This window comes from Cibotium barometz, chromosome 30 (assembly GCF_041138505.1).
Source record: "Cibotium barometz isolate CiBa-2024 chromosome 30, ASM4113850v1, whole genome shotgun sequence".
Lineage (NCBI taxonomy): Eukaryota > Viridiplantae > Streptophyta > Polypodiopsida > Cyatheales > Cibotiaceae > Cibotium > Cibotium barometz.
This window is the reverse complement of record NC_141075.1, coordinates 42932432-42948884: the sequence shown is the minus strand read 5'-3', so window position 1 is coordinate 42948884 and position 16453 is coordinate 42932432. Positions and strand designations below refer to the sequence as shown.

At 45.5% G+C, this 16453-nt stretch overlaps 1 protein-coding gene across 4 annotated transcripts in view; it reads left to right on the top strand.

The window, feature by feature from the left end:
* Positions 1–15918, top strand: part of LOC147621521 (uncharacterized) — a 44898-nt gene extending 28980 nt beyond the window's left edge. For 2 of the 4 annotated variants that reach the window (XM_086824279.1, XM_086824280.1), the window contains exons 8-10: positions 14635–14736; positions 15368–15438; positions 15524–15918. In XM_086824279.1, coding sequence (XP_086680405.1) covers positions 14635–14736; positions 15368–15438; positions 15524–15887 — 537 coding nt within the window. In that variant the 3' untranslated portion in view covers positions 15888–15918. Of the gene's footprint in view, positions 1–14443; positions 14491–14634; positions 14776–15367; positions 15439–15523 lie in introns of those variants that run through there. The other 2 variants (XR_015269845.1, XM_086824281.1) reach the window with 2 other exon arrangements.
* Positions 15919–16453: the final 535 nt, after the last annotated feature.

The following is a 16453-nucleotide window of genomic DNA, read 5'->3' as shown; positions in this document are numbered from 1 at the left end:
CGTTTCAAGCATGGCTCAGGCCGAAGACTACGACAGTTCCTCACAAAGTTTCAGGACCGAGGAGCTCATGAAGCGGTATGGCTCGACAAGGAGTTCTTCGAATACTATCCTGCGTTATTGACGGATTATTTGGAGGCTATGCAGCTTCCGTCAAGTTAAGCAGAAGGGGATGTCACGTGCATCCTGCACTTGGATGCCACGTAGACATTTCTCTACAGAAGGTGCAGGACCTGGGATGGTGAACTGGTCCCATGTGAGCCCAGTCTGGGACGAGTCAGCCAGGGATTCATCTCAGTCGTCCGAGCAGGTCAGATGTGCAGTGTCCTGCACATGAAACAGTGCCAGTCCGTGCTGTGAGTCTCCCTCTAGAATGATGTCAGTGGTTCTGTGTATCTGGTATGGTACCGGATGCCAGATCACTGAGTAGATAGTGGTTAGGACAAGGGGCCAGCCCATAGAGCTACCCCGGATCTTAGTGTGGGCATGGGAATGGTGTAGAACCACCCCCATGAGGGCCAGGAAGGCCCAGGCTGAACCCACCAGCCATGGACAGCCCTAGGGCACAGATAAGGCAATTTCCAGGAGTTTACAGCCTTTATATGGCTGGGGCAGCCCATACAGGCTGCCCAGCCCTGGGATTGTGGACAGAAGCTGTGTCCAACCAATCAGAAGCAGGCGCATCACTTTCAGCCTATTAGGAAAAAAAGGCAGCATTTTTTGGGATTTAATTTAGCATTTATTGCTGAATTTTCACTAGTCGTGGAACATTGGTGCTGGCTGCCTGTTTATCAGCTGGCCGACTGCTCGTGAAGAGAAGTATAACTAGTGGAGGCCATAATCCCAATGATTCATCTCATTTTTCACCAAGTGCTCAAGCAAACCAAGGGGCCAAGACAGCCAAGGGCTTGCTAACGCAAAGGGGTGAAGGATTCAGGTCAAGGCCAAGGTATTCCCAGCCAAGAAAAGGTCCAAGGTGGTTGTATTTTCTTTCAGTTTTCTCATCATTCTAATAAAGCAAATACACCATCCGTGGTGGGGGCCCTACAGAGGGTAATTGGGACCCAATACTACGTCCTCTCCATCTCTCCCTCTCTTTCTCTATTTTCTGCACTTCTCCTTTCGAGTTTGTGCGTTAATTTCCGTCGCGAAAAGAGTGCTGAATTCTGAGCTTTGAAGTTACCGATCTTTCTCCGAAGCTTCCTTATATTACAATTCCGCTCGTGTCTATGATGGTACAATGGTCTCTTCCAAGTCTAAACCTGTTCCTGAGCAGGGGAACAAGCACAAAAGAAAGTTCTTTGCACCAATGGTTAACACGATTGAAGGAAAGTCTTCGGACCAACCTTCGAAGAATTCAACCTCGATACCAGCGAAGAAGAAACGTCTCCTTAAGGCTTTGAAGAAGGAGGGACGTTGCTTCATCTGCGAAGAAAAAGGACACATGCGTAACGAGTGCCCGAAGCAAAAGGGTGCAAAGACCAATGCAGGACCCAAGCCAAAGGCAGCTAACCAGTTGTCTTTGACAGGTACGTCAGTTACCGTACTTTCTCGCAAGACTCTTCAAGTCCAGATAGATTGGTCTAGTCATTTTGTTTCTTTTGAACATAGGAACACCCAGTATAGTATCTTAGGTGATTGTATACATCCCTCTCAGGAACCTCTTGTAAATACAGTTGATTTTGGTAATATAATGGGTTCTTCTTTGTATACTGCTTTCCATTGTGTATTGATTCCACTTTCTTCATTTCTCATACCTTCTATGGATGTCAATGAATTAAGTGTATTTGAAAGCAAAGAATTACAGAAGATACATTCGTTTTAAGATATATTTCCTAACTCAGGCTTACCACCTGAAAGGGCAGTAGATCATCGTATTGACCTGGTCCTTGGTGCTCACCCTGTTAGTATTGCACCTTACAGGATAAGCCAAGCTGAGGAAGATGAATTGGCCAAACAACTCGAAGATTATTTGAGGATGGGTCAAATCCGTCCAAGTAAATCACCTTGGGGTGCACCTGTGTTGCTTAGGAGAAAGAAGGACAACACCTGGAGAATGTGTATAGATTACAAGAGATTGAACAAGCTGACAATTAAGAACCGTTATCCTCTCCCTAGATCAGATGACCTGATTGACCGGTTAGCAGGAGCGAAATATTTTACGAAGATAGATTTACGTATTGGCTATCACCAGATACGTATTCATGAAAGGCATGTCGAAAGAACCGCCTTTCGGACTAGGTATGGCCATTACGAGTTTCTCGTATTACCTTTTGGGTTAATCAATGCTCCCGCCACTTTCCAGCAAATGATGAACGATCTTTTTCGTGAACATTTGGAAAAATTTATGGTTGTGTTCTTGGATGATATTTTGATATATAGTCGTACTCTTAAGGATCACGTTCGACACCTCACGATTGTCTTAACTATTTTAAGACAAAATCGACTATATGCTAAACTAGGAAAATGTGAGTTTTTCATGACAGACATCATTTACTTGGAACACAAGATCACTCGAGATGGGTTGAGCATTGACTATGACCGAGATCAGAAGGTTCTGCATTGGCCTATACCGCGAACAGTGAAACAATTTCGTTCTTTTCTCGGTTTTGTTGTTTTTCTTCGAAAATCTGTGCGAGAGTACTCTCAGCTCACACTACCGATGACCAACTTTGTAATATGCGGAAGCTTCGGAGAAGGATCGGTACTTCAAAACTTAGAAATCAGCACTCTTTTCGCGACGGAATTAACGCACAAACTGAAAGGAGATGTGCAGAAAATAGAGAGAGAAGGGGGAGATGGAGAGGACACAGTATTGGGTCCCAATTACCCTCTGTAGGGCCCCCACCACGGATGGTGTATTTGCTTTATTAGAATGATGTAAATCTGAAAACAAATACAGAAACTTGACCTTTTCTTGGCTGGAAAATCCTGCCCTTGACCTTCAGAAGTCCACCCCTTTGCTTGGCAATCTCCTTGGCTTGATTGGCCCTTGATTGGCTTGAGCACTTGGTGAAAACTGAGATGAATGATGGGATTATGGCCTCCACCATTTATACTCCTCCTGAGGAGCAGTCGGCCAGCTGAAAAAACCAACTATGTCCCACGACTGGTGAAATTCAGCAATAAATGCTGAATTAAATCCCAAAAAATACTACCTTTTTTCCCTAACAGGCTGAAAGTGATGCGCCTGCTTCTGATTGGCTGGACACCACTTTTGTCCACAATCCCAAGGCTGGGCAGCCTGTATGGGCTGCCCCATACATGCCCTACAGCCATACAAAGGCTGTAATCTCCTGGAGATTGCCTTATCTGTGCCCTAGGGCTGTCCTACAGCCCCTCCATGGCTGGTGGGTTCAGCCTGGGCCTCCCTGGCCCTCATGGGGGTGGTTCTACACCATTCCCGTGCCCACACTCAGATCCGGGGTTGCCCTATGGGCTGGCCCCTTGTCCTAAACCTAATCTACTCAGTGATCTGGCATCCGGTACCAAACCAGAATATACAGAACCATTGACATCATTCTAGAGGGAGACTCACAGCGCGGACTGGCACTGTTTCATGTGCAGGACAGTGCACACCTGACCTTGGACTCATGTGCAGGACAATGCACACCTGACCTCGGACGATTGAGATGGATCCCTGGCTGACTCGTCTCGGACTGGGCTCACATGGGACCAGTTCACCATCCTAGGTCCTGCACCTTCTGTACAGAAATGTCTACGTGGCATCCAAGTGCGGGATGCACGTGACATCCCCTTCTGCTTAACTTGACGGAAGCTGCATAGCCTCCAAATAATCCGTCAATAATGCCGGATAGTCTTCGAAAAATTCTTTGTCGAGCCACCGCTTCATGAGTTCCTCGGTCCTGAAACTTCGTGAGAAACTGTCGTAGGCTTCGGCCTGAGCCATGCTTGAAACGGTGCATAAGGATCTGTTCTGGAACCATTACTTCTGCTTCATCAATTATGTCTGGTTCCGCTTCGTCTTTGACCTCTGAAGGGGGTGGACCTGCATATGGCTTTAACCAACTGACATGAAATACATCGTGCATAGTCCAACTCGGAGGCAGCTTTAACTGCATAGACACCTCATTAATCTTTTTCCAGATGGGAAATGGTCCGAAGCTCCTGAAAGACAACTTTGGGCATCGCTTGCCCACCTGCTGCAATCTTTGCTTCATAATCCAAAGATACACCCAATCCCCTTCCGAAAACTTCATGTCTCTTCGGTCTTTATTGGCCTGTCGAGTGTAGGTCTCTTGCGCTTTAGCCAATCTGTCTTTAACGGACTCTAGGATCTCCTGGTAAGACTTTGTCACTCTGTTCGCCTCCGGTACTGAAGACGAAGTCCTGGTTAACGACGACTGGAAAGGCCTTCCAAACGCTGCCTTATATGGAGTCCTGCCAATAGCTGAAGAAAAAGAGTCATTCAAAACAGCTTGAACTAAAGGCAAAAACGATTCCCACTTACCTTGCTGATCGTGGACATAACACTTCAGCACATCAAAGGCCAACTGGTTGTATATCTCTGTCTGGCCATCTGTCTGTGGGTGGAATGCACTGGAAAAAATTCAACTTAGTACCAAAATTATCAAACAATGCCCTCCAAAAATGACTGGTAAACTTGGCATCTCGGTCTGACACTATGGTCCTAGGAATCCTGCCAATCGGGTACCAATGCCGAATGAATAGCTGGGCAACATCCTCGGCGGTCACATTGGCCTTGCAAGGAATAAGCATAACAAATTTGCTGAACCTATCAACAATAGTTAAACACTGTGTATTACGCTTACTCGGACTGGGAGGCAGATTTGTGACAAAGTCCATCGAAATGTCCTGGAAAGGACACTCTCAGGAATTGGCAAAGGCTGTAACAACCCTATCTTCTTTCCACGAGGAGCTTTCACCTTTTGACAAATGTCACAGCGTTGTACATATGTAAACACATCACACCTCATCTTTGGCCAATAGTATTGCCGTTCTAATTTCTCCAGAGTCGAATTCATGCCTCTATGACCACCTGTAATGGCGTCATGGGCATCATGGAGAAGAGCTGCCCGGAATGATTTCATGACACATAGTCGGCCTTTGTAGAAAAGCCAACCATCACGTATCAGAAAATGGCATGGTCCTGTGGCATCCAGTGCCTGTTCCCACTGAGTACCGAATTCCTCGGAATCCGCGTACGTGTGCTTCATGTCTTCTAGTCCTGTACCAACAAGGTCAAGTCTAGTGGTCTGAATCGTAGATAGTTGTCCCTTCCTGCTCAAAGCATCGGCCACTGGATTGGCCTTTCCTGGAAGGTACTCAATCATGCCACCGAACTGCTGGAATATCTGACTCCAGTGGTGTTGTCGATCACTCCACTGTGCACTTGGCATCGTCTGAATCCAGCGCAATGCCTGATGGTGAGTGCGAACCTCGAAGTCACGGCCATACAGGAAATGTTTCCAATGTTTCAAGGCCTGAATAACTGCTAGGAGTTCATGATCATAGACTGAGTAGTTCTTCTCGGCGGGCAGTAACTTACGAGACATGTAAGCTACTGGATGATCATTCTGTTGCAATACACCTCCAATTGCAATGTTACTCGCATCGGTGATCACTTGAAATGGTTCGTCCCACGAGACAAGGGCTAAACAAGGCGCTTCTGACAAAGCCACCAACTAAAGCTGAAAATATGAGTATGTCGTCCAGAAACATGAACACACACTCTCCAATCAACTCCCGGAAAATACGCATCATCATGCGGTTAAATGTAGCAGGGACGTTCGTCAAACCAAATGGCATGACCACAAATTCATAGTGGGCCCGTTCTGTACGGAAGGCTGTTTTGGGGATGTCCCCCTCTACAATCCGTACTTGGTGGTACCCACTCTTTAAATCCAATTTAGAGAACACCTTAGCTCCATTCAGCCTCTCGAGAATATAGTCAATTCGAGGCATCGGGAATCTGCTCTTGATAGTCAGCTTGTTGAGTGCACGATAATCGACACACAACCGAGAAGACCCATCTTTCTTCTTGACAAACAAGATCGGTGCTGCAAATGGCGACACGCTGGGGCGGATGAAGCCAGCTTGCAACAATTCTTGGAGTTGGCGGTCCAACTCCGATTCCATTGCCTTAGAAAGGCAATACGGAACCTTGCTCGGGGGTTCCGAGCCTGGGAGGAGGTCAATCTTGTGATCCTCTGGTCTGGACGGGGGGAGTTGGGGAGGGAGACTGTCCCGAAGAAAAATCTTCTGGAACTTTTTATGGAGAACCGAGTACTTCTCGGAAGCACTGGCCATCGTCTGGGCTGTCTGGATGTAAATCATCGCACACTGTGCGCCTTTCCTGACTGCTCGCTTAGCCTGCAAGTGGCTTATGAGTGGAAAGTTCGGAATACCGGGCTCACACTTAATGGTCACCGGGATGTTTGACACATTCCGATTGATCTGGAACGTGTGCTTGTCCCACTTGACATCAGGAAGAAACTTGTGAAACCATTGGATACCCAAAATTATGTCTGCTCCTACAAGAGGGGCAACCATAAAGTCACGCACAAACTCTATGCCCTGAATCACTAACTTAGCACCTAGAGCTTCATACTTGACGCTCGTTGTCATACCTGTGCTAAAACCCTCAACCTGTTTGTCCACCGGAGTCAGCTCGAAACGGGCACGCCTAGCGGCCTGTTCCGTGACCACATCCTCTGTGCTGCCGCTGTCAAACAAGACGACGACTCTCCGGCCACCTATGTAGCCAAAGGACTTGAGCAATTCGTTGCGCTCATACTCCTGGTCATGGGCGCCCTTCTGCTTATCTTCGAGCTCCCGGCTAAGAATTGCTCCAACTGAAGCATCGGGGGTTGAAGAACTAGGGGTAGCCGCTGGGGTCTATGTGGGAGCTGTGCTCACCACGGAAGCTGTGGAGGCGGCGGCGGCCCTTGGAGGCTTCTTCGGACAATCCCGAGAAGTATGTCCTTTTGTGTGACAAAAGAAACATCTACTCTCCTTCTTGTACTGAGAAAGCTCCTCAGCACTCAACTTGCCACCTGTCTTGCCTGCCTCCGCTTTTTGGTCTGGAGTAAGCTTAGACGCATTGTTCGAGTTCTAGAAGCCAGAGGCTCCCGGGCTCTGTCCTGGGGAAGACCCTGTCTGGTTCTGGCTTTTGCCCCCCGAGGTGTTAGCCTTGGGAGAAGCCGGCTGGGAAGTCTTGGGCTTGCCACCATTGTGTTTCATTTCTGCACTCTGCGCAAGCGAGAGTGCGTCCTCAAAGGTGGCTGGCCTAAACATACGCACCTCCCATTGGATTTGCATGTCCAGGCCATACAAAAACTGCCCTTTCTTGTCCGTATCAGATAAGCCTAATTGTAGACACAAGGTCGAAATTTTATTGGCAAACTGAAGGACTGGTTGCGCGTTTTGACGCGCTCCCCTGAACTCGTCTTCGAGTTGCTCAAGGTAGTGGGGCGGTAGAAACCGCTGCTTAAGGTCGCGGACGAACTCGTCCCACACATAAGGTGCCATACCTGCTCTGGTGTGGGCATGAGCCCACTGAGTCCACCAAGGAATGGCCTCACCTTCCAAGTACCAACTAGCTAAGATCACTTTGTCAATATCTGTTTTCCTAACTGCGGCAAAGTAAGCTTCAAACTGATGTAACCATGAATAAAGAGTAGTGGGATCGAGTTTACCATTATACTTACTGAAATTCATTTTCTCGGGAAAATGATTCGAGGGCGCCGCCGGTGTCAATTTGGCGTCCAAAGCTCTGAGGTAACGCTCGTGTTCCACTCGTCGCATGGCATCGTCTTCTCGTTGTCGAATCTCCAATGCACGCATCTGCATCTCAAGCAAGGAGCTTGGCTGCGGCTATGACCCCTCGAGAGGGTCCCTGTGACGAGGATCTGGTATCTGGGATACGGAAGGAGAGGAAGGAGGAGATGGAAAACGCGACGCTGTAGAGCGAGAACGCTCCTCCAGAGCCAAAATCCGCACCTTCTGCTCATCCAACTTGGTTGTCTGGTCTGCGATTGCTCGCATCATCTGCTAGAACATGTCTGTGACACTCAAGCCGGGTGCCCTAGCTGGGCTGCCTGGTGCACTTTGGTCCCATGGTTCTGGTTCTCTCTCGTCGCCGAAACTCGCCATAGCGGGAAAATGCAATTCCTTTCCAGAACGCAATCTGACCATCCACTATCTGTGTGGGAGACTCTCGGAGGCTTCCGGAGGCTAAAAACCAACCGTCCTTCGAGGGACAGGAGTCACTCCGAAAGGGGTAGTCCACCGGCGTCTAAAAACCAACCACACGAGCGAAAAAATTTTCTGGTTTTCTTTGCTGAATCTTTGTCCTTGAAGTAGGCTCTGATACCACTGTAATATGCGGAAGCTTCGGAGAAGGATCGGTACTTCAAAACTTAGAAATCAGCACTCTTTTCGCGACGGAATTAACGCACAAACTGAAAGGAGATGTGCAGAAAATAGAGAGAGAAGGGGGAGATGGAGAGGACACAGTATTGGGTCCCAATTACCCTCTGTAGGGCCCCCACCACGGATGGTGTATTTGCTTTATTAGAATGATGTAAATCTGAAAACAAATACAGAAACTTGACCTTTTCTTGGCTGGAAAATCCTGCCCTTGACCTTCAGAAGTCCACCCCTTTGCTTGGCAATCTCCTTGGCTTGACTGGCCCTTGATTGGCTTGAGCACTTGGTGAAAACTGAGATGAATGATGGGATTATGGCCTCCACTATTTATACTCCTCCTGAGGAGCAGTCGGCCAGCTGAAAAAACCAACTATGTCCCACGACTGGTGAAATTCAGCAATAAATGCTGAATTAAATCCCAAAAAATACTACCTTTTTTCCCTAACAGGCTGAAAGTGATGCGCCTGCTTCTGATTGGCTGGACACCACTTTTGTCCACAATCCCAAGGCTGGGCAGCTTGTATGGGCTGCCCCATACATGCCCTACAGCCATACAAAGGCTGTAATCTCCTGGAGATTGCCTTATCTGTGCCCTAGGGCTGTCCTACAGCCCCTCCATGGCTGGTGGGTTCAGCCTGGGCCTCCCTGGCCCTCATGGGGGTGGTTCTACACCATTCCCGTGCCCACACTCAGATCCGGGGTTGCCCTATGGGCTGGCCCCTTGTCCTAAACCTAATCTACTCAATGATCTGGCATCCGGTACCAAACCAGATACACAGAACCATTGACATCATTCTAGAGGGAGACTCACAGCGCGGACTGGCATTGTTTCATGTGCAGGATAGTGCACACCTGACCTTGGACTCATGTGCAGGACAATGCACACCTGACCTCGGACGATTGAGATGGATCCCTGGCTGACTCATCCCGGACTGGGCTCACATGGGACCAGTTCACCATCCTAGGTCCTGCACCTTCTGTACAGAAATGTCTACGTGGCATCCAAGTGCGGGATGCACGTGACAAACTTGTTGAAAGGTCGTGGACGTAAGTCAAATCAGTCTATCACTTAGAATAATGATCTGGATATGGCCTTCAGACTTTTGAAAGATAAAGTCAAGGAAGCACCTATCTTAGCATTACCCGATCCTAGTCGGCCTTATGTTCTTGAAACTGATGCCAGTGACTATAACATCGGGACTGCTCTATTTCAAGATGGTAGACCTGTTGCTTTTGAAAGTAATAAGCTAGACGACACTCAATCTTGTTGGCCAACCCTTGAGAAGGAGCTTTATGCTGTGATTCACGCTCTCAAGGTTTGGAGACATTATTTATATGGCTCCAAGTTTGTGGTATTGACTGATGATGTATTGACTCATCAAGTATGTGTGTGATGCGGACGGTTTGAGAGGAAGGAAAGCTTGATGGGTTGAATTAATGCAAGATTTTGATTTTGAGATTCGTTATAGAAAAGGGTCCATGAATAGTGTTGCAAATGCGCTTAGTCGAATTAGAGAGGTGAATACTTTGTCGTTCACCGAGATTTCTATTGACTTATTTCAGTCATTGAGAGGGCTTTAGTTATTTTGGTCCATTTTGGCAGAAGATCCAGGACGGGAGCTCATTGATTGACTAAGACTCGATGACTGAGTAGTCTACCATTCAGGCTGCAGGAGGCCAGTGGATGATTCGGAATGGTTTACTATTCCGTAATGACAAAATTTGTGTACCACATATCTCGGACATTCGGTCCAAGATTCTTAAGGAGTGTCACGATGCCCCTTCTGCTGGACACCCTGGGGTACACAGGACATTATCGTTAGTGAAACACACTTTTTAGTGGCCAAAGATGAAAGGGTATGTAGAAGATTATGTTCTCAAGTGTCAAGTTTGTCAAGCAAATAAATAAAGCTGAACGCTTTAGACAGGCTAGGTTGTTGCATCCTTTGCAAATCCCAGGTAATAAATGGGAAAGTATTTCCATGGATTTTATTACTGGATTGCCAAGAACACATTAAGGCCACGATTCTATTTGGGTTGTGATAGATCGCTTGACAAAAATGGCTAGATTTTTATCGACCCGGAAGACCATCACAGCTACGCAATTAGCAAGGTAGTTTATCGAGCAATTGTTTAGACTGTATGGGTTACCGCAGGACATAGTCAGTGATAGGGAAGTTTACGAGTGATTTTTAGAAACTTGTTTTTGAGAAGTTGGAAACAACTTTGAATTTGAGTTCCTCAGATCATCCTCAATCTAATGGCCAGACTGAAAGAGTGAATCAAATTTTGGAGGATATTTTTCGAGCATATGTATCCAAAAGGCAGAGTTAATGGGAGGATTATCTTCCTATGTTAGAATTTACATATAACAGTACTAAGCATACGAGTACAGGTTTTAGTCCTTTCATGCTTATGTATGGTTTTCAATCTAGATCACATGTTACAGTGGGATTCTCAGGACTTCAGCATGATGCAGCACGTAATTTTTTGCAAGATATGCAAGAAATGTTATAAGTTACGAAGGAATCTATTAGAAGTGCTCAAGACCGAGACAGATTTTATTCTAATAGACATCGTTCACCCAGAGAGTTATCTGAAGGAACAATGGTGTATTTGCGAGTTCCGGAAGATTTCGAGACTTTACGGACAGGTCGATCTCCGAAATTATCCCCTAGATACTGTGGACCATTTCATATTACACGACGGATTGGTTCAGTCACATATGAATTGGATTTGCCTTCTCATGTGAAAGTTCATCCTGTATTTCATGTCAGTAGACTTAAGGAAGTACAAGGTGGAACAGACTAGTTATTTACTCCTCAAGAAATCATAGATGTCGAGGACATGACATTTGTTCCACACGAACTTGAAAAGATTCTTGGATTTCGTGAAAGAAGATTGCGTAATACGCTTATCACGGAATACAAGATCAAGTGGAAGGATCGTGTTGAGGAGGACGCTACATGGGAGACATTGACTACTCTTCAGAGAGATTACCCCGGCTTTTTAGTGAGCTCAGGAGTGAGCTCTTAGAGGAAGGGGAGTATGTCATGTGCACAGTGTGTATCTACCGTGTGCTACATGCACACAAGACTAGCTTTGAGGTTTGGGGAAGCTTGAAGCTAGGCAAGCTGATTGACGAGCTGAGTTAGGGATAGACTAACGGGTGGGCACCCAAGTATGGACGGGCAGGCGTCCAAGTGTGGACGCCCAAGAGCCTATAAAAGGGTGGCCAAGGTTAGTCATTAGTCATATAGAGTCTCGCGTGACTTTGTGAGAGCTCTATGGTTAGAAGCCTGGATCTAGTGCAGATGTGCACTTGCTTCATGCAGCTGAGGCCGGCAGCAGTCTCGAGGCCCGCGAGGGTAGCTTCATGGCGGTATGGGACGTCACGAGGTAGAGATTGGTCGGTACATCCATCTAGTTAGCTCAGCTCGTGGCTCGGTGGGGACAGCCAAGTCTTGTGGGCTTGCCCACGGCTGTCGAGGTTGGGAGATGAGTCAGGCCTGCACCCCTGTCTTGTTTGTTTGGTTTGTTTGCAGGTTTCGAGTCTTGTACCAGGAGTGTTCCACGAGGAGATCCTATGAGGTTTTGACAAGTACAATGGTAGTCATGCCACTTTCAGGTCCTAAGGCTGGCCGCCTTGTTGTCCAGGTCTTCCTTTTGGGGTTGGCCGACAACACATTGGGCTGTTCTTGGGCCTCCTGGTCCTCTTAGGATAGAGCCTCAAAGGCCTTCCCATGCACAGTGCAAGGAGTTTTACCTGCTTTTCTTGGAGAGCCAAAAGGGCTGCCCCCTCTTCTATATGCAACCTAAGTTCTACATAGAGGTCTGGCATCCAGTATCATACTAGATACACAGAACAACTAACATCATTCCAGAGGGAGACTCATAGCGTGGACTGGCACTGTTTCATGTGTAGGACATTGCACACCTGACCTTGGACGCATGTGTAGGACAATGCACACCTGACCTCGGACGAATGGAGTGAAACCCTAGTTGACTCGTCCCAGACTGGGCTCACATGGGACCAGTTTTCCACCATAGGTCCCGCACCTTCTTGTTCAGATATGTCTACGTGGCATCCAAGTGCGGGATGCACGTGACAAGTGTTATCCTAGTACACACTTCATTTGGATAAATCTATACCTATGACATAGTTTCACTAGAAGTTGTGTCTGGTTCTGTCCTTGGAGTAGAGTACAATGGTAGTCATGCCACTTTCTATGTAGTAGATCTTTAAAAGGCCCATGAGTCTTCATACTCTGCAAAGTTTGCATCTTCTTTGCAGGTTTCTTCTGTGTGACATTGGCCTTTGCTTTCTTGTGAAAGCAATTGTTCTCATCGTGGTTGGTTTTTCGACAAGGCTTCTTGGTATAGGAGTCGTTCGTTGCATGATTATTCTTGCCATAGATGAAACACTTTTAACCTTTGAAGGAGTTATTCCCCTCTGCTTTGTTCTTTATCTTTCTTTCTTCTTCCTTCAAGGAGGCTGCAACTCCTTCAAAGGTAAAATTTGGCAGGTTCTTCGCTGTGGTGATGAGGTTCTCGTAAAGCTCTTCAGGCATGGACTTTATGAGTATTGCTAGGGCCACATCATCTTCAACTTGTACCTTTAGACCTACAAGCTGCTTCATTAAGGACTTCATCCTGTTCACATGAGCATTTAAGATCTCATGTGGATGCATTAAAAGACCATAGAGTGCTATCTACTACAAAGAAACTATTTCTTTGCTTGAGCCCCAAAAGCTTGTCCAGCTTTTCATAGACTTCTTTGGAGGTGGGGAGATCTGCAACATAGTGTATGAAATTATCATAGAGGCCAAGGGCACTTTGATCCCGAAGCTTCCATGCTTTCTCAGCTGCATCTTTAGTCTTGGGCATCTTCTCTTCTCCAATGAAAGGCCAAAGGTCCTCCGTCATGAGACTAAATTTTAGTTTACTCTGTCAGGTATGGAAACTTTCTCCATTGAATTTGTCAATGAACATGTGGGTAGCCATGGTATGCTATGAATTTGGGGAGGTCTTAGAAAAGGAAAGTTTCCAATGCGAATGTCTAATCCCTTAGAGAAAATACCTTGGAAAAATTAGGGTTTCCAAAAATTAGGGATCCAAACAAGGGGGCTTTCATCAATGATGCTTTAGCATGCTATAGCAACACTTTAATGCTTGATTTGTACCCTCACTTTTGAAAAATGATGGAGTAATTAGGGTTAACTGCTCTCATTAAGCAAGATTTTGCACAAAATAAGGGAGAGGGTCAATGTGATTATTGAGGTTATGCTTTGTAATATGTAAAAATAAGAGGCAGACTAATTGAGAAGAATATGCAATTTTTAAAACTAAAAAAGACAAATTTTCAGAACCTGGCAGGTAATGAAGCCCTTGTTGACTTATTTGTGCTGACCTAATTTTTCACATGTACTTCGAAAGGATCTTGGATACGGCATAACTCGACACTTGCCTTACCGAGTATAAAGACTGTTTGGTGAAATGGAAGGAAAGGACAAAAGGAAGAGATTTCTTGATTTGTCTACAAGGACGTAAGCATTTCTTAGGGAGAGGAAGCATCATTACAATGTAATGTGTTTACAGGATTAGCCTAAGGTGCTTACATGCAACACGATAATCTAGAGGGCTAGACCAACGACATAGGTGGCTAGTACGAAATGATGAATTTTAAGGGGAGTCTGATGTGAGCTCTTTTTTAATTCTCAACGTCTCCTGCTGCAGCAGAGGGTGGTCAACCCCACGACCTCCCATATTCCACCCAGAAAAGGTAAACTTGATCTATATCTTACTTGAAACAACAAATTGTAACATTCTGAGATCAGGGTTTAACAAGAGGATCAGTGAAACAGTTGCATGAATGTAACACTTTCTGAAGGGAGCATTGTTGAGGACAGAACACTACATGAGGTTTGCACATTTTGCATCTTCTATGATCTCTCATAGCTGGCACGTACTGTGTGGTATCTGCGACTTTGTAGCCTTTTGCCAATGGATGTATGACAATTTGTTTGTTCTTCAGCCACAAAGGCTATCTGAGATCAGGCTGCAAATTCTCAATCAGAATTGGTATGGAGTGTTGTGCAATCCCTGACCATAATATTACTTTTTTGAGTGCTTATAAGTTGCTTCATGCAGGTTATATCAACAGATGGGAACCCTGCCACAGTGGCTTTGGTGTTTTTTTGAGTGCTTATGAGTTGCTTTATGCAGGTTATAGCAACTGATGGAAACCCTTTCACGATGGCCAACTTGAAGCACAATTTTTCGATAAACGGGATATTACTGGATGATCAGCATCAACAGAGAACTATGGTAAATTTACATGCTACTTTACATAACACACAATTAGGGTTTAAAAGAGTTCTCCCTCAGGGTTTCAATCAGGAAATTCTTCAATTTTATGCTTTTGATACTATCATCTGCTTAGTGATGCTGGGTTGTTTTTTTTCATTGGCTGCTAACCATACAAAACATATCTTGAAATTTGGAGACAAACTAATCAAATCTACTTGCAAGTTGATCAATGGATTCCTTCTCGAACAAAGAAAATGGCTGGCTTCTTTGGTGTATTTGTTTCCGTGTACGGGGCCTCCTTTGGCCATGAATACTCTCTAAGCATGTCACAAATGGACTGTTGAGCAGATCCTGACAAATAAATTTAGTCCAGGGTTAGTTGGCAGGTTTGAAGCAACACCTGCAGGGCCTGAATTCTGGAATCATACACTGGCAACTCTTGGTATTTTGACAAAATGAATATAGTAGTCAAGATATTGAAGATACAAGGTGTTGAAGAGTTAACTGTATTTGAAAAACGAGCTGATTTCTAACTGCATGGTCTTCTGTAAAAATGAGGTCATGTCCTGTATTCAAGATATTCTTTTGTAAACCTAGGAAAACACGTATAAGAAGGGTGCTTGTGTTTGGGGTTTTCTGTGGGTCTTAGGTGGAATGCCAGGAACTTCTGTGGGAATCAGCAACTGAGGATGAAGTTGTAAACTTTGGTGCAGAGGTCATGTAAGTGTCTCCATGAAGTTCTCATGTTCTCCTCTGGGCTAGTTTCTGGTGATAATATTGATCGAGAGAATGTTTTCTCTGACAGCATTGGTGCTGACCTAATTTATGATCCCTCCTGTATTCCCCATCTTGTGCAATTATTGACTTGGTTTCTTTCAAGGCACAAGCATGACAAATGTCGACCTGGTAGAAAAGCTACCATTGGTCAAGAACGCATGCATAGTGGACATCTGAATGGGATGGAATCTAACACTGATGCACTGCCCATTGCGTTCCTGGCCACAGTTATTCGGAGCATAGACACACTAAATATGTTTATTTCATCAGCTCGTCTGGCGGGTCTTCTTGTGGAGGATGTAACTCAGTCTATGAGACCATCTACATTCTTACCACAAATAACTGGCATTGACAGGTCTGCAATTTGTCTACATAAACTCAGCATCAGGTGATCGTGAATAAAAAATAGATTTTTAAAATGTCCATTATTACCCACCACCAATTAGCAATGTGCTTTTGTTGCTCTTCCAAAAATATCTGATGTATGCTCCAGCTCTTCAAGTCGTGCTTACAACAGAAAGCACAAGCTGTGGGGCAGAAATCTCTGATTTGTTGCCATCAAATCGGATATGAGACCAGACATTGCTCTCAATGCCATGCTCTTTGCAGTTGTATCACTTATTACGCGGGCAAGAAGGGGTCAATTTCTGCCCATTTGCTCTCTTGTTGCACCACAGCAATTTGATTGATTGTGCAAAAGCAAATATTTTTGAATGCTTTAAAGTTATAACTGCTTTTTTTACACTTTTTCTTTATCCCTATCTGCTGAGTCGCATCTTGTTGGGCTATTCAGAAGCAAAACTCAGTGATGCAGTTCCAAGAGTTGATGAAGATCCAAAATGGAAAATAGTTTGAAAATTAAATAAGTTTCCCAAACCCTGGTGCGCTTGCGCATGAATGATGCATGCTGCCCACTTAAATTTTTCTTACTGATGTACCACAGATGGTCAGATAATCA